The sequence below is a fragment of the Liolophura sinensis genome, chromosome 6, assembly GCF_032854445.1.
Source record: "Liolophura sinensis isolate JHLJ2023 chromosome 6, CUHK_Ljap_v2, whole genome shotgun sequence".
NCBI classification, from domain to species: Eukaryota; Metazoa; Mollusca; class Polyplacophora; order Chitonida; family Chitonidae; genus Liolophura; species Liolophura sinensis.
This window is the reverse complement of record NC_088300.1, coordinates 1,969,364-1,988,936: the sequence shown is the minus strand read 5'-3', so window position 1 is coordinate 1,988,936 and position 19,573 is coordinate 1,969,364. Positions and strand designations below refer to the sequence as shown.

The 19,573-nt window shown below is 42.3% G+C and overlaps 1 protein-coding gene across 1 annotated transcript in view; it reads right to left on the bottom strand.

The window, feature by feature from the left end:
* Positions 1-19,499, bottom strand: part of LOC135468574 (uncharacterized) — a 41,206-nt gene extending 21,707 nt beyond the window's left edge. The window contains exons 1-4 of the mRNA XM_064746911.1: positions 19,336-19,499; positions 15,290-15,494; positions 9,836-10,002; positions 9,185-9,482 (exon numbers count right to left, since the gene is read on the bottom strand). Coding sequence (XP_064602981.1) covers positions 9,185-9,482; positions 9,836-10,002; positions 15,290-15,494; positions 19,336-19,497 — 832 coding nt within the window. The 5' untranslated portion in view covers positions 19,498-19,499. The remainder of the gene's footprint in view (positions 1-9,184; positions 9,483-9,835; positions 10,003-15,289; positions 15,495-19,335) is intronic.
* Positions 19,500-19,573: the final 74 nt, after the last annotated feature.

The following is a 19,573-nucleotide window of genomic DNA, read 5'->3' as shown; positions in this document are numbered from 1 at the left end:
TCCTAGCCCGACGGATTTGTACAAACCCCAACTGAAATCGTCTTCCTGAGCTGGGACAGGCATTAGTTAGGCTAAGTCAGATGCCTTACCCTGATGCTGGAGATGAACTTGACATCCTTGCTTGCAACCAGTTCTTAGATTAGATAGGGGAAGATCTGCGATTCAAGATAGGACAATGTCAGCCTCATAGCCTGTCAGAAGCTGCTGTAGAGGTCGAAGCCTTCCCGAATGCTTAACGTCAACATATTAAGCCTACTGTCAGGTCAACGACCAATACTGGAACATGCGGGCCAGATGAAAGTGATGATGAAGATACTTTGAGAGTGAAGATTGTCAGTATCGTCCAGGAGATAACCCAGAAACCTGTGGTGACACGCAACCACAGAAGTAGAGGTTGATGTCGAGATTGAGGTCATGGTCGAGGAAATAACGAGCGTGGACATTGGTCTTGCGGAGAAACCGGACATATCAGGGCGAACTGTCTGAACCGACAGAGATCTGATGAGGCCAAGCAAGCAGATCAGTCTGCACAAACAGCTTGAGAAGCTAGTATCTACACACCTGCTGTTCTTGGAGATACAAAGGTGATGTGTTGTGTGGACCAAGGAGCACCTGTCTCCTTGCTTAGCAAATGTGTCTGGGGGAAACTCAACAAGGGTGCCAAATCGCTCACAAAACCTCAGAAGCCTGCAGTGGAAATCGCTCATGGCAACCACATGTACATGACGGTAGAGGGTGACTGTAGACTGGTCATACAGGGACCAACATGGAAGCGGAGGATATTGGTGGGACCACTTTCTTTCGACGTGACATTAGGATATGATTTCCTAGCACGTTTTTTGTTTTGGCCTTGTCAAACTTTGAAGAGCCTTTTATCTTCGACATGGATGATAGGGGTTGGGGAATAGGAGCATTCCTGGCCAAGAAGGTTGAAGGTTCAGTGGTCTTAAATAGCTCACTGAGGTGGCTATTTAAGTTTAAAGGCCCACATGGGCAGTTGGCTTGCTGGATTCAAACTCCCTCCACCTATCAGTTCGACATAGAGAATCTCTTGTAGACAATGTGGCAGAGAAGATGGGGATGAAGCAGACAGAATTTCCTCAATAGCAGGGGACACAGAACAATTTGCTGCAGAATAAGCAAAAGATCCAGATCTGTCTCCTGTTATCTCTAGGGTAGAGCCCAACTGGAATGACGTTTGCCAGCGTAGCAGCATCACTAAGGCATTATGGGAGGAATTTGATACGCTGACTGCTTGCCGCAAAAGATTCGGCAAGGGTAAGGGCTGCCACAAAGGACTGCAGACTGGATCACCAGGAGAATGTATTGGGGTGGATCTTTTGGGACTACTTTACAAAGTGGGTTGAGGCTGCAGCACTTCCCAATCAGGAGGCAGAAACTGTCACCAGAGATAACAGCGACTTGTATGTGAACAGGTTTGGTGTTCCATCTTTTATTCTTTCAGACCAAGTTTGAGAGTCGATTCTTTCAGGATAGGGGTTACATCGAGGGCATGAAGAAGACGAGAACCATGGCATACCATGCCCAGTTAAATAGGGTAGATGAATGCTTCAACAGGACACTGGAACAGATGTTACATGGAAGCTTTACAAGGCATCAAGAGAGTTGGGATGACTGTATCCCATTGGTGCTTTGAGCATGATACAACAGGTTTCTCACCAAACATGATGATGAACTTACCCTGCTTGTGCTATTTAACCATAGGTACTCCACCTGGTGACCAACAAGACCCTGTAGATTGGGTCAACAGTCTACGTCAACGATCGGTCGAGATACATGGCAACGCACGTGACTTAACCTTAACAGTTGCAGCTCAAAGCCGGTGACCAAGTAGATCTTCATACAGTCTGGGGAAGTCAGGTGCTAATCGTAAGTTGCGTGATTGATAACTCGGGCCATTCTCAATAACGCAGGCCCTCTCAGATCGGACTTAACTTATCAGATCAAAGGCGAGGACGGGCACACCCAAGTGTTGATGGTTGAAAAGTGCGACAGCCTCGCGTCACCACGAGAGGTCGGTCATTTCCTCCACCAGCATGGCACACCGATTATGCTTAAAGCCGGAAACTGTTACTTAGTTAATGAGATAATTCAAGATATTATGTAAACTGAAAGTAAGCCAGTGCATAAAGATGTTACTAAGGCATGTTTCTTGTCTGCTTGTAGATTGATCATGGCAGAAACTGCACAACACCTATGGGCCAGATGCTCTACAAGCTACAAATGGTAGACTGATCATGGCAGAACCTGCATGTCACCTGGGGGACAGATTCTCTACAAGCTACAAAAGGCAGACTGATCATTACAGAACCTGCATGACACCTATGTGACCGATGCTCTACAAGCTACAAATGGTAGATTGATCATGGCAGAACCTGTACGACACCCATGTGACAGATGCTCTACAAGGTACAAATGGCAGACTGATCATGGCAGAACCTGCATGACACCTATGTGACAGATGCTCTACAAGCTACAAATGGTAGATTGATCATGGCAGAACCTGTACGACACCCATGTGACAGATGCTCTACAAGCTACAAATGGCAGACTGATCATGGCAGAACCTGCACGACACCTATGTGACAGATGCTCTACAAGGTACAAATGGCAGACTGATCATGGCAGAACCTGCATGACACCTATGTGACAGATGCTCTACAAGCTACAAATGGTAGACTGATCATGGCAGAACCTGCATGTCACCTGGGGGACAGATGCTCTACAAGCTACAAAAGGCAGACTGATCATGACAAAACCTGCACGACACCTATGTGACAGATACTCTACAAGCTACAAATGGTAGACTGATCATGACAGAACCTGCATGACATCTATGTGACAGATGCTCTACAAGGTACAAATGGTAGATTGATCATGGCAGAACCTGTACGACACCCATGTGACAGATGCTCTACAAGCTACAAATGGCAGGCTGATCATAACAAAACCTGCACGACACCTATGTAACTGATGCTCTACAAGCTACAAATGGTAGACTGATCATGGCAGAACCTGCATGTCACCTGGGGGACAGATTCTCTACAAGCTACAAAAGGCAGACTGATCATGACAAAACCTGCATGACACCTATGTGACAGATGCTCTACAAGCTACAAATGGTAGATTGATCATTGCAGAACCTGTACGACACCCATGTGACAGATGCTCTACAAGCTACAAAAGGCAGACTGATCATGACAGAACCTGCACGACACCTATGTGACAGATGCTCTACAAGCTACAAATGGCAGATTGATCATGACAGAACCTGCATGACACCTATGTGACCGATGCTCTACAAGCTACAAATGGTAGATTGATCATGGCAGAACCTGTACGACACCCATGTGACAGATGCTCTACAAGCTACAAATGGCAGGCTGATCATGACAAAACCTGCACGACACCTATGTGACAGATGCTCTACAAGCTACAAATAGTAGATTGATCATGGCAGAACCTGCATGTCACCTGGGGGACAGATTCTCTACAAGCTACAAAAGGCAGACTGATCATGACAAAACCTGCACGACACCTATGTGACCGATGCTCTACAAGCTACAAATGGTAGACTGATCATGGCAGAACCTGCATGTCACCTGGGGGACAGATTCTCTACAAGCTACAAAAGGCAGACTGATCATGACAAAACCTGCACGACACCTATGTGACAGATGCTCTACAAGCTACAAATGGTAGACTGATCATGACAGAACCTGCATGACACCTATGTGACAGATGCTCTACAAGGTACAAATGGCAGACTGATCATGGCAGAACCTGCATGACACCTATGTGACAGATGCTCTACAAGCTACAAATGGCAGACTGATCATGGCAGAACCTGCACGACACCTATGTGACAGATGCTCTACAAGCTACAAATGGTAGACTGATCATGGCAGAACCTGCACGACACCTATGTGACAGATGCTCTACAAGCTACAAATGGCAGACTGATCATGGCAGAACCTGCACGACACCTATGTGACAGATGCTCTACAAGCTACAAATGGCAGACTGATCATGGCAGAACCTGCATGTCACCTGGGCGACAGATTCTCTACAAGCTACAGAAGGCAGCCTGATCATGACAAAACCTGCACGACACCTATGTGACAGATGCTCTACAAGCTACAAATGGTAGACTGATCATGGCAGAACCTGCATGTCACCTGGGGGACAGATTCTCTACAAGCTACAAAAGGCAGACTGATCATGACAAAACCTGCACGACACCAATGTGACAGATGCTCTACAAGCTACAAATGGTAGACTGATCATGGCAGAACCTGCATGTCACCTGGGGGACAGATTCTCTACAAGCTACAAAAGGCAGACTGATCATGACAAAACCTGCACGACACCTATGTGACAGATGCTCTACAAGCTACAAATGGTAGACTGATCATGGCAGAACCTGCATGACACCTATGTGACAGATGCTCTACAAGCTACAAATGGTAGATTGATCATTGCAGAACCTGTACAACGCCCATGTGACAGATGCTCTAGAAGTTACAAAAGGTAGACTGATCATGGCAGAACCTGCATGACACCTTTGTGACCGATGCTCTACAAGCTACAAATGGTAGATTGATCATGGCAGAACCTGTACGACACCCATGTGACAGATGCTCTAGAAGTTACAAATGGCAGATTAATCATGGCAGAACCTGCATGACACCTTTGTGACAGATGCTCTACAAGCTACAAATGGTAGATTGATCATGGCAGAACCTGTACGACACCCATGTGACAGATGCTCTAGAAGCTACAAATGGCAGATTAATCATGGCAGAACCTGCATGACACCTTTGTGACAGATGCTCTACAAGCTACAAATGGCAGACTGATCATGGCAGAACCGCATGACACCTTTGTGACAGATGCTCTACAAGCTACAAATGGCAGACTGATCATGGCAGAACCTGCATGACACCTATGTGACAGATGCTCTACAAGCTACAAATGGTAGATTGATCATGGCAGAACCAGCACAACACCCATGTGACAGATGCTCTACAAGCTACAAATGGTAGATTGATCATGGCAGAACCAGCACAACACCCATGTGACAGATGCTCTACAAGCTACAAATGGTAGATTGATCATGGCAGAACCTGTACGACACCCATGTGACAGATGCTCTAGAAGTTACAAATGGCAGATTAATCATGGCAGAACCTGCATGACACCTTTGTGACAGATGCTCTACAAGCTACAAATGGCAGACTGATCATGGCAGAACCGCATGACACCTTTGTGACAGATGCTCTACAAGCTACAAATGGCAGACTGATCATGGCAGAACCGCATGACACCTTTGTGACAGATGGTCTACAAGCTACAAATGGTAGATTGATCATGGCAGAACCTGTACGACACCCATGTGACAGATGCTCTAGAAGTTACAAATGGCAGATTAATCATGGCAGAACCTGTACGACACCCATGTGACAGATGCTCTTCAAGCTACAAATGGCAGATTGATCATGGCAGAACCTGCACGACAGCTTTGTGACCGATGCTCTACAAGCCATAAATGGCAGATTGATCATGGCAGAACCTGCATGACACCTATGTGACAGATGCTCTACAAGCTACAAATGGCAGACTGATCATGGCAGAACTTGCATGACAACTTTGTGACAGATGCTCTACAAGCTACAAATGGCAGACTGATCATGGCAGAACCTGCATGACACCTATCTGACAGATGCTCTACAAGCTACAAATGGCAGACTGACCATGGCAGAACCAGCATGACACCTATCTGACAGATGCTCTACAAGGTACAAATGGTAGATTGATCATGGCAGAACCTGTACGACACCCATGTGACAGATGCTCTACAAGCTACAAAAGGCAGACTCATCATGACAAAACCTGCACAACACCTATGTGACAGATGCTCTACAAGCTACAAATGGTAGATTGATCATGGCAGAACCAGCACAACACCCATGTGACAGATGCTCTACAAGCTACAAATGGCAGATTGATCATGGCAGAACCTGCATGGCACCTTTGTGACCGATGCTCTACAAGCTACAAATGGTAGATTGATCATGGCAGAACCAGCACAACACCTATGTGACAGATGCTCTACAAGCTACAAATGGCAGATTGATCACGGCAGAACCTGTGCGACACCCATGTGACAGATGCTCTACAAGCTACAAATGGCAGATTGATCATGGCAGAACCTGCATGGCACCTTTGTGACCGATGCTCTACAAGCTACAAATGGCAGGCTGATCATGACAAAACCTGCACGACACCTATGTGACAGATGCTCTACAAGCTACAAATGGCATATTGATCACGGCAGAACCTGCACGTCTCCTACGTGACAGATGCTCTAGAAACTACAAATGGCAGACCGTCATCTTTGTTCAGATCAATGAACACTTCACAGGTGGTGTGGAACAGTGAGATGGATCGGCACCATTGTGGTGACCCCGTGAGGCAGGTGCACAGAGCCTGTCGCCTCAAGAAACCTCACACACAAGAGTGTGGAGGATCCTGCAGTCGACCTGGAAATCCCGGCGGATGAACCTGTGCTGATGGCAGAAGAGGTACCACAACACAACCAGGAGCTGATGAACATGGATGGGCCCCGTGCCATCCCCGTGAGCCCCTGAAGCCCAGTATCCCTGCACTTGTACACGTCCCTGATCCTGGACATGCATTGCTAGAAAGTCCTGGCCCCATGTAAGCATGTCGAGAGGTGCCCTGTGACACCATTTGGGGTGGTACAGTACAGACGCATGCATACCAAGTACATGCAATCCCCTGATGAGCCCTGAAAGTGCGACCCGCGAAACAAGCAAACCTGAATACCTTGTTGGGAAATATGTCTCCCTCATGCGACATGAACAGCATTCAGGAGAATCTGGCAGACCGTCGGAGAACTTCTCCAGACAAGTGTTCACCATTCAAAGTGTTTGAGAGATGACCCAAAAAGTTTCCCGAAGAAGCGTCATTGACCTGTGAACATTCCACATCTGTGATGTATATAAGACACTTCCACACCTGTCCTGCATACAGGACATTCCCACACCTACATGTATGATGTGTACAGGACACTTCCACACCTGTGCTGTAAATAGGACACTTCCACACCTGTGATGTGCATATGACACTTCTGCACCTGTGGTGTATAAGGGGATTCCCACACCTGTTGTGTATATAGAACACTCCCACAACTGTGATCTGTACAGGACACTTCCTCACCTGTGGTGTATATAGGGCATTCCCACACTTGTTGTGTATACAGAACACTCCCACACCTGTGATGTATATAGAACATTCCCACACCTGTGATGTGCATAGGACATCTCTACACCTGTGGTGTAAATAGGACATTCCGACACCTGTTGTGTGTATAGCACACTTCCACACCTATAGTGTGTATAGCACACTTCCACACCTATCGTGTATATAAGACATTTTCACATCTGTGGTCTACTTAAAACAATCCCACAAATGTGATTTATACATGGCACTTCCACACCTGTGATGTATATAGGATGTTCCCACACCTGTGATGTGTGTAGGGCATTTCCACATCTGTGATGTATATAGGAAATTACCACGCCTGTGATGTATATAGGACATTCCCACACCTGTGATGTATTTAGGACATTTCCACACCTGTGATGTATTTAGGACATTTTCACACCTGTGATGTATATAGGATATTCCCATACCTTTGATGTATATAGGACATTCCCATACCTGTGATGTATATAGGACATTCCCATACCTGTGATGTATATAGGACATTCCCATACCTGTGATGTATATGGGTCATTCCCATACCTGCGATGTATATAGGACATTCCTACACCCATGATGTATGTAGGACATTCCCATACCTGTGATGTATATAGGACATTCCCATACCTGTGATGTATATAGGACATTCCCATACCTGTGATGTATGTAGGACATTCACATACCTGTGATGTATGTAGGACATTCACATACCTGTGATGTATATAGGACATTCACATCCCCGTGATGTATATAGAACACCCCATACCTGTGATGTATATAGGACATTCCCATACCTGTGATGTATATAGGACATTCCTACACCCATGGTGTATGTAGGACATTCCCATACCTATGATGTATGTAGGACATTCACATACCTGTGATGTATATAGAACATTCCCATACCTGTGATATATATAGGACATTCCTACACCCATGATGTATGTAGGACATTTCCATACCTGTGATGTTTGTAGGACATTCCCATACCTGTGATGTATATAGGACATTCACATCCCTGTGATGTATATAGAACACCCCATACCTGTGATGTATATAGGACATTCCCATACCTGTGATGTATATAGGACATTCCTACACCCATGATGTATATAGGACATTCCTACACCCATGGTGTATGTAGGACATTCCCATACCTGTGATGCATGTAGGACATTCACATACCTGTGATGTATATAGGACATTCCCATACCTGTGATGTATATAGGACATTCCTACACCCATGATGTATATAGGACATTCCTACACCCATGGTGTATGTAGGACATTCCCATACCTGTGATGTATGTAGGACATTCCTACACCCATGATGTATATAGGACATTCCTACACCCATGGTGTATGTAGGACATTCCCATGCCTGTGATGTATGTAGGACATTCACATACCTGTGATGTATATAGAACACCCCATACCTGTGATGTATGTAGGACATTCACATACCTGTGATGTATATAGAACACCCCATACCTGTGATGTATATAGGACATTCCCATACCTGTGATGTATATAGGACATTCCTACACCCATGATGTATGTAGGACATTCCCATACCTGTGATGTATGTAGGACATTCACATACCTGTGATGTATATAGAACATTCCCATACCTGTGATGTATATAGGACATTCCCATACCTGTGATGTATATAGGACATTCCTACACCCATGGTGTATGTAGGACATTCCCATACCTGTGATGTATGTAGGACATTCCCATACCTGTGATGTATGTAGGACATTCCCATACCCTTGATGTATATAGAACATCCCCATACCTGTGATGTATATAGGACATTCCCATATCAAAGATGTACAAAGGACACTTCCCCACTTACATACACCATGAATTTACCTCCATATGTCAAAGGTATAGACACTGTGGAAGCAGACATCTTTTTTTCAATGTCATACTCAATGACCTTCCAGTCTGGGCCTAGAGGTTCTCCACTTAATGGGTCAATCTTAGAGGTTCGGGTCATTTCATCGATTAATGGACGTGAGAAGGTATGCTTTGGGTCACTTCCTCGTATGGACACTGGACAGTAGTACGGGCTGAGGGAGATTGGACACTCAAATGAGGTGGCCAATTCAGAAGACGTAAACTTCACCAGTCGAGGAAGCAGCTTTTTGGTTATATGAACAACGTAGGTCTGAAAAAGTACAAATTAAAACACAAAGACTGTTGGAAATTTTTCAACAAAGGGACTGACAGAAATCCAACAAACATAGCTCAGAATACATACAATTGTTAGATACCTTATGAGGTATATTTTGGATATCCCAGGGCTCTGTACTCAGCCAACCATAAAACCGCCCACTGTCATAAATGTTCTTCAGTAAATGATCAATTAATATAAGTTAAACTTTACAGACTGTAGAAAATTACAGACAAGTTAGACAAAAAAGATGAAAGAGAAAAATTTGTATATAGCCGTGTTATTAATTCAAGCAGCCTGATGTTTCAACACAATTTTCATGACAGCAGCTATACAGTACACCTGACCTGTTTGTTTGAGCAATCTGCTGAGGTCACCTCCACCTCCACTTTGGTCTCCCCAACATTAAGAGGGGTGGGGCTCCCAGGTTTGGCACCTCCCACCAATACCTCATTTTTACTGTCAGGGGCTATTGGACTGAGAGTTACACTAGGGATATTACAAGGTAACAAACCTGAAAAAGTAATAGCACATCTAGAAGAATCTAGGTTTGGTAATCAAAATTTTTCATTTATATGAGGGCAGTCATGTGTATAATGGGTGGAAGAAAGCAGAGAGCTTGGTGTAAACCACAGGCCTTCACCAGCGACATGCACACGGCGTAAACCACAGGCCTCCACCAGCAACATGCACACGGCGTAAACCACAGGCCTCCACCAGCAACACGCACACGGCATAAACCACAGGCCTCCACCAGCGACATGCACACAGTGTAAACCACAGGCCTCCACCAGCGACATGCACACGGTGTAAACCACAGGCCTCCACATGACATATCACCTGATGTATAGCTGCAGACCTAACAGTGAAAGTAGCATTATAACATGTGAGTGATGATGTGACCACATTGATAAAGCTCCTGATGGTGGAAGTGAGCCAGCACCGTAACCATGTGACCACACTGATAAAGAGCCTGATGGCAGCACTGAAGCAGCACTGAAACAGCACCATGACCATGTGACCACACTGATAAAGCTCCTGATGGTGGCAGTGAGCCCGCACCATAACCATGTGACCACACTGATAAAGCTCCTGATGGTGGCAGTGAGCCAGCACCGTAACCATGTGACCACACTGATAAAGAGCGTGATGGCAGCACTGAACCAGCACCGTAACCATATGACCACAATGATAAAGCTCCTGATGGTGGCAGTGAGCCAGCACCATAACCATGTGACCACACTGATAAAGCTCCTGATGGTGGCAGTGAGCCAGCACCGTAACCATGTGACCACACTGATAAAGAGCCTGATGGCAGCACTGAACCAGCACCGTAACCATGTGACCACACTGATGAAGCTCCTGATGGTGGCAGTGAGCCAGCACCGTAATCATGTGACCACATTGATAAAGCTCCTTATGGTGGCAGTGAGCCAGCACTGTAACCATTTGACCACAATGATAAGGCATCTGATGGTGGCAGTGAGCCAGCACTGTAACCATGTGAGGGCATTCAGAAAAAATATGTATTTCCAGTAACATGTTTGGGAAAAATGGGTAGGTAGTTAGGTAGGGTTTTTCTTTAGTTTTTTTTTTAAATCAATATATATAGTGGTACATATAAACTATCGAGTGAACATACACACACACACACAGTATACAGCACCATTTTTATTAACATAAAGCACATTTCTGTACTTTTTCAACAATGTAAATGATTTAGTTTGAAAGCCAAAAACATTTTCTCAATAAAAACAAAACACACTCTCACACACAAAACACAGTTCTTTCTTTCATCATTTTATGGATAAAGGTTCCATCTGTATGCTTTGGGTAACTCAAAAAATTAGCACTCCTCTGGAAGGATGTAAAATGTCAAGACAAGGTACAGTAAAAGGGTCTAATGATTTAAGTCTAATATTTATCTAGAGGATTAATACTATTTTAGTTATAACCATATAAATGTACAGTCTCGCCATTGTTCAGACATCTACCAAACTTTCAGATGCCTCTCACAGAGCTGAATAATTTACAACAACAGAAACAGTCAAAAAGTATATACATACTGTATTTACAAGTTTGCAATCTGCTCTCAGATTGCTCTTCTTAAAAAGCTATAGTTTCATGTCCTGATATATGCTTTTGACCAAAATATGCAAAACTCACAAGTCCACTCACATGGTCAAGGTAACCTTGAAGTTTTATGGTCCTCATCTTATTACATATGGTTTTTCAAATATTACTGAATAATATGCAAGATACAACGTAAGACGAACACAAAGAAACCAGTATTGAATAATGTACACCTCAAAAAAAAATAATGGTATAGATTAGTCAAAGGGATCTGAGAGTTTCGTGAGCCTGCTATATATTTAAGCCAATTATGATACATTCTCACCAGACGGATACACAGATGGACAGAATTGAATTTGATACAGCAAAAAAAACGTACTCACCACAAAACCCTTCACCTATTCCACATAACCTTTGATTTCTCATCTAATTAGTTTTCAAAATATGAATAAATTCTGGCAATTGTGACAGTGAATGGGCATCAATTTGATAGACCTAAAAATCCACCAGCCACAACCATCTCCCATACACACCGTCACCTGAGTATACCCTGATTCCTCTCTAATTAGTTATCAACAGCATATTGTACCATACACACTGTCACCTGGGGATACCCTGATTCCTCTCTCATTAGCTATCAACAGCATCTTGTACCATACACAGTAACCTGAGCATACCCTGATTCCTCTCTAATTAGTTGTCAACAGCATCTTGTACCATACACACTGTCACCTGGGGATACCCTGATTCCTCTCTCATTAGCTATCAACAGCATCTTGTACCATACACACTGTCACCTGAGCATACCCTGATTCCTCTCTAATTAGTTGTCAACAGCATCTTGTACCATACACACTGTCACCTGAGCATAACTGATTCCCCTCTAATTAGTTATCAACTTCATCTTGTACCATACACCCTGTCACCTGGGCATACCCTGATTCCCCTCTAATTACCTGTCAAACAGCATCTTGTACCATACACAGTCACCTGAGCATACCCTGATTCCTCTCTAATTAGTTATCAACAGCATCTTGTACCATACACACAGTAACCTGAGCATACCCTAATTCCTCTCTAATTAATCAACAGCATCTTGTACCATACACACAGTCACCTGAGAATACCCTGATTCCTCTCTAATTAGTTATCAACAGCATCTTGTACCATAAACACAGTAACCTGAGCATACCCTGATTCCCCTCTAATTAGTTACCAACAGCATCTTGTACCATACACACAGTAACCTCAGCATACCCTGATTGCTCTCTAATTAGTTATCAACAGCATCTTGTACCATACACACAGTTACCTGAGAATACCCTGATTCCTCTCTAATTAGTTATCAACAGCATCTTGTACCATACACACAGTAACCTGAGCATACCCTGATTCCCCTCTAATTAGTTATCAACAGCATCTTGTACTATACACAGTCACCTGAGCATACCCTGATTCCCCTCTAATTAGTTGTCAACAGCATCTTGTGCCATACACACAGTTACCTGAGCATACCCCGATTCCTCTCTAATTAGTTATCAACAGCATCTTGTACCATGCACACAGTCACCTGAGAATACCCTGATTCCTCTCTAATTAGTTATCAACAGCATCTTGTATCATACACACTGTCACCTGAGCATACCCTGATTCCTCTCTAATTAGTTATCAACAGCATCTTGTACCATACACATGGTAACCTCAGCATACCCTGATTCCTCTCTAATTAGTTATCAACAGCATCTTGTACCATACACACAGTAACCTCAGCATACCCTGATTCCTCTCTCATTAGTTGTCAACAGCATCTGGTGCCATACACACAGTTACCTGAGCATACCCCGATTCCTCTCTAATTAGTTATCAACAGCATCTTGTACCATGCACAGTCACCTGAGAATACCCTGATTCCTCTCTAATTAGTTATCAACAGCATCTTGTATCATACACACTGTCACCTGAGCATACCCTGATTCCTCTCTAATTAGTTGTCAGCAGCATCTTGTACCATACACACAGTAACCTCAGCATACCCTGATTCCTCTCTCATTAGTTATTAACAGCATCTTGTATCATACACAGTCACCTGAGCATACCCTGATTCCCCTCTAATTGGTTATCAACAGCATTTTGTACCATACACACAGTAATCTAAGCATACCCTGATTCCCCTCTAATTAGTTATCAACAGCATCTTGTACCATACACACTCACCTGAGCATACCCTGATTCCCCTCTAATTAGTTATCACCAGCATCTTGTACCATAAACACAGTAACCTGAGCATACCCTGATTCCTCTCCAATTAGATATCAACAGCATCTTGTACCATACACATAGTAACCTGAGCATACCCTGATTCCTCTCTAATTAGTTGTCAACAGCATTTTGTACCATACACACAGTAATCTAAGCATACCCTGATTCCCCTCTAATTAGTTATCAACAGCATCTTGTACCATACACACTCACCTGAGCATACCCTGATTCCCCTCTAATTAGTTATCACCAGCATCTTGTACCATAAACACAGTAACCTGAGCATACCCTGATTCCTCTCCAATTAGATATCAACAGCATCTTGTACCATACACATAGTAACCTGAGCATACCCTGATTCCTCTCTAATTAGTTGTCAACAGCATCTTGTATCATACACACAGTCATTTGGGGATACCCTGATTCCTCTCTCATTAGCTATCAACAGCATCTTGTACCATACACACAGTAACCTGAGCATACCCTGATTCCCCCTCTAATTAGTTGTCAACAGCATCTTGTACCATACACACAGTAATCTAAGCATTACTCTGATTCCTCTCTAATTAGTTATCAGCAGCATTTTGTACCATACACATGGTAACCTGAGCATACCATGATTCCTCTCTAATTAGTTGTCAACAGCATCTTGTATCATACACATAGTAACCTGAGCATACCCTGATTCCTCTCTAATTAGTTATCACAGCACCTTGTATCATACACACAGTCACCTGGGCATACCCTGATTCCTTTCTAATTAGTTATCAACAGCATCTTGTACCATACACAGTCACCTGGGCATACCCTCATTCCCCTCTAATTTAGTTATCAACAGCATCTTGTACCATACACACAGTAACCTCAGCATACCCTGATTCCCCTCTAATTAGTTGTCAACAGCATCTTGTACCATACACATAGTAACCTGAGCATATCATGATTCCTCTCTATTAGTTATCAACAGCATCTTGTACCATACACAGTAACCTGAGCATACCCTCATTCCTTCTAATTAGTTAATCACCAGCATCTTGTACCATAAACACAGTAACCTGAGCATACCCTGATTCCTCTCCAATTAGATATCAACAGCATCTTGTACCATACACATAGTAACCTGAGCATACCCTGATTCCTCTCTAATTAGTTGTCAACAGCATCTTGTATCATACACACAGTCATTTGGGGATACCCTGATTCCTCTCTCATTAGCTATCAACAGCATCTTGTACCATACACACAGTAACCTGAGCATACCCTGATTCCCCTCTAATTAGTTATCAACAGCATCTTGTACCATACACAGTAACCTGAGCATACCCTGATTCCTCTCTAGTTAGTTGTCAACAGCATCTTGTACCATACACAGTAACCTGAGCATATCCTGATTCCCCTCTAATTAGTTGTAAACATTCTCTTGTACCATACACAGTTAATTAGCAGGAACATTATTAATACAGACTTACAGTAATACTCTGTGACATCAGGTGAAAAGGCAGGCGACAAATCTCCATGGCTGATAGTCAGGCTACTCAGAGTTGCATCTTTGGCAGACAATCTTTTAGTAAGAATTGAGTAAAATTTTGTGGTCCCATCTTCTGCAGTCACTTCGATTTTAATTTCTGTAATTTCACCTTCTTTCAGAGGTAGTGTTTTACTTCCTCTGCTCCCCTATGGAAAAAGAGAAAATATAGCAATAGCAGACAAAACATGACACTTGCATTTATTACTGTCAGCTAGCAAATCTAGAATGATATTACAAAAAACGAGCATGACATTGAGCAGAGTAACTCCAAAAAATAAAAAATCATTATTACTAGTATGATTATTACTGATTAGTAGTCTTGAATCCAAAAAATAAAAATTCATTATGACTAGTATGATTATTACTGATTAGTAGTCTTGAATCCAAAAAATAAAAAATCATTATGACTAGTATGATTATTACTGATTAGTAGTCTTGAATCCAAAAAATAAAAAATCATTATGACTAGTATGATTATAATTAATTAGTAGTCTTGAATCCAAAAAATAAAAAATCATTATGACTAGTATGATTATTACTGATTAGTAGTCTTGAATCCAAAAAATAAAAAATCATTATGACTAGTATGATTATAATTAATTAGTAGTCTTGAATCCAAAAAATAAAAAATCATTATGACTAGTATGATTATTACTGATTAGTAGTCTTGAATCCAAAAAATAAAAAATCATTATGACTAGTATGATTATAATTAATTAGTAGTCTTGAATCCAAAAAATAAAAAATCATTATGACTAGTATGATTATAATTAATTAGTAGTCTTGAATCCAAAAAATAAAAAATCATTATGATTAGTATGATTATTACTGATTAGTTGTCTTGAATCCAAAAAATAAAAAATCATTATGACTTGTATGATTATTACTGATTAGTAGAGTCATGAGCCTTACGTTTTTTTCAGGCTAATATGTATGGCTCTTCATGGTCAAAAACATTTACAGTACAACAAAGTATGTTCTCCACGCTAAGGAACTTGTGTTAAACATTGCTTTCGCTTTACATCTGTGGTTGTAATGTTTGGGGAGTTGCCACTGTTTCTTGATGACCGATTGCTCAACTCTTCATTGTTAAAAGTGGGTCTGCCAGGCTCAGGTGTTTCAAGCTCACCACAACAATCAGCACCTTTAATCCAGGAGGTGTGTCAGGTACATGTACTTGGCAAAGAATCTTTTTTTACTGTGAGCATTTTGATGTCTTATTTATTTATTTGATTGTTGTTTAAGGTCATACACAAAAATAATTCACTTGTAGAATGTCAGTCAGTTTCATCATATGGATGGAGAAAACTGGTGTCTGGCATAAACCACCAACCTCCGGCAAGTTACTCCAGAACTTTTCCACATGTGACTTACATGCATATGTAAGCAGACCACATTGGTGGAAGACTGAACATGACCCTGCAAACAGTCATTCACTGCTTATTGTCCTCAATAAGCTCCACAAGCAGCGAGATCTGGGAATCTACAAACTCCCTCTTCAAGGCGGAATTTGAGCCCGCACATCTGTTTGGGATTCCTCCACACATATCACTAACTGCTATCACATGAGACAAAATTTCTTGACTGAGCACGGAATTAAATACGAATCAATCAATCAAATACTATAAAAAGCAAATTCTTCAATAAACTGACATCATATTGTTTAGTACTTGACCAGAACATGCAGTATCCCACGGTACCTTGTATTGAGCAATTAGGTCTCCGCATACTTCTGTATTATATGTACAATATATAAAGAATGGCAAGGTCAAAAAAAGTTCAACCGATTTTAGAAATAAAGCGTTTCTCAAGTAGTTTTACATGTACACTCCTCATCTGTAGTTTGTTACATCCAGAGAGCCTTATGCTGCCAGCAGTCTGTTGGAATTATCCACAGTGTGGACAGAATCCATCAGAAAGTCAGCAGTCAGATCACTGAGATCTTTGAGTCACCATTCAGCCTGGCACAATTCATAAATGTTGAGTTTGGCTATTTCATTTCCTGTTAATGGGAATACCAGTTTTGAATCTAAGGTTATTATAAAAACAACACAGAGTAACTATAATTTCAACTACTGCTGATGGTGAGGAAAGCTAAGCAATATTCTGTACCAGTATCTTTATGTGTTTCTTTATGTCTTATCACCTTAAAACAATAAAACACATGTTACAGTTACAAGTCACTTCCCTTCCATTCTTTATCTGCACAGGCATGTCCAGTTTGGGAGATGGGTTTTGTACGGTTTTAAGTTCAACTTGACTGGAAGACTCTGGGCTTTACAACCTATGATGAAACGATTTATCAGGTAAATCAATACCATATGTTTCAAATCTGAGTCAGGCAATGTTCTTTTAGCCACAGATCAATGCAGATTTCTTTTCATTCATGTTTTGAAACTGCCACACAGTTCGTGGGCTATGTCATCTGACATTATAGTCACAGCTTCGAGCGGCATTGAGCGCAGCAGAACTGCTGAACTCTGAAATTGTACCCAATGTATTTTTCTTGATTAAGCATGTCTGCGCCCACTGCCTGCCTTCAACGCATTTCACTGGATGTCATTTAACCCCCCATACTGCGGGAAGTCAAGCCTGACGGGGTGTTATTACCTGTAGTACAGACCAGGGTATATACAAAACAAATGCGCACTCTAAATCACGACTAATGTATAATAGGTGATTCCGTCTGAACAACATGCAAACATTCATCAAACGTCAATTTTTAGGGGGCTATTGTGGAGAGAAAACAGGGTATGGTTACTTTTTCGGGAGTATATACAAAAGAAATGCGCAGTTTGGGTTGCTATATCATGACTTAAACTAGGTGATTCTGCCTAAACGATATGCGAGCGTTCATCAAAAGGGACTTATTTTAGGGCTATATTGGATCGAATTGGGGGCATGGTTACTTGTTCACGGGCATATACAAAAGAAATATGCATATGCATAATCTGGAGGGAGGGCCGGGGGGCATATTTTTTAAATGGCATCTCTTAAATGGTTGGCATCTCTTAAATGGTTGGCATCTTTTAAATGATTGGCATCTCCAAAATGACTGTGATTTCTGTTGTAGACATTTGTACACACATTTACAAAAATGGAATGAACACAAAGCATGTAGGCCTACTTACATCTGCTGTGCTTGTGGTGGAGTTTTGCTTTCTCCAATTATCCACTGCAGTCTCCTCATAACAACTTTGTGCGCGCAGTACCAACGGCCACGTTTACCTTCATGGAACACTCTATGCAGATATTGGAAATGTTGCAGGTCAGGCATTAGAAGTTGTATCCATTCTAAAAGAACAGCTGGATCTAAACCTTTAAAGTATACGAACACGCCTATCTGGAATGGCTGCCACTTTTTCAACCCTTTTGTCCCAAATAGCCTCCTGACATGTCTGATAGCAGGTAGCCACAATTTGGCTTCATCGATGCAGTCTTGAATGGTCGTCCACATTTCAGAAATATGTTTGTTTCACGTAGACATAACTTCATCCCACTTTCACAGATTTTTGTAGGAGTGCCGTTTAGGCCCTACTACACAAACATACCCTATAGTTTTTGTTTGTATGGGTTTATACCTGTATATCCACTTGCTGTATGCTTAAGGCTAACTTTGTGCGTGCACCAAAAGGCTGTTTATGTAATTTTGTGTTTGTATCTTTAGTCGTCCCTTTCCTCGCACGCCTTTCTTGCATATCAGTACACAACCAGCCCTCCCCATGACAGCATTTACTGACTGATACTCACGCTCATTTTCCCTTGGCCCAGCGGGAAGGTGTGCGCAGGGTTTACCATAAACACAAGGTGGCCATTCATGCGCCTACACGGGTTTCCTCCTGTTCCTTAGGACCACATACAATACACGATACTAGGCAGAAATAGTCGATAAAAAAAAACGGTGGGGTGCTATAAGACGATAATGCACTCAGTTACTTGCGTCCAGCCACGTCATTTTAGCAAACCAACAATACTAGTCAGACTTACCACAATCGAATATGATGCACCCGAGTCGGAAGTGAGGAGATCGAGGGTTATGTTTTCTACATTGCTAGCTACTGTCACGGAATAATCAGTGATAGTTTTGTTGAAAACTGGACTCAATATTCCAGGCTTTACGGAGAGTTTTTCCAGAGTGCAGTCGTCCATTTTGAAACCTAGGACGCTTCAGTGCGGAGGTGCAAAAAAACAAGAGTATTTACAATACATTTAGTTTCCAAAAATA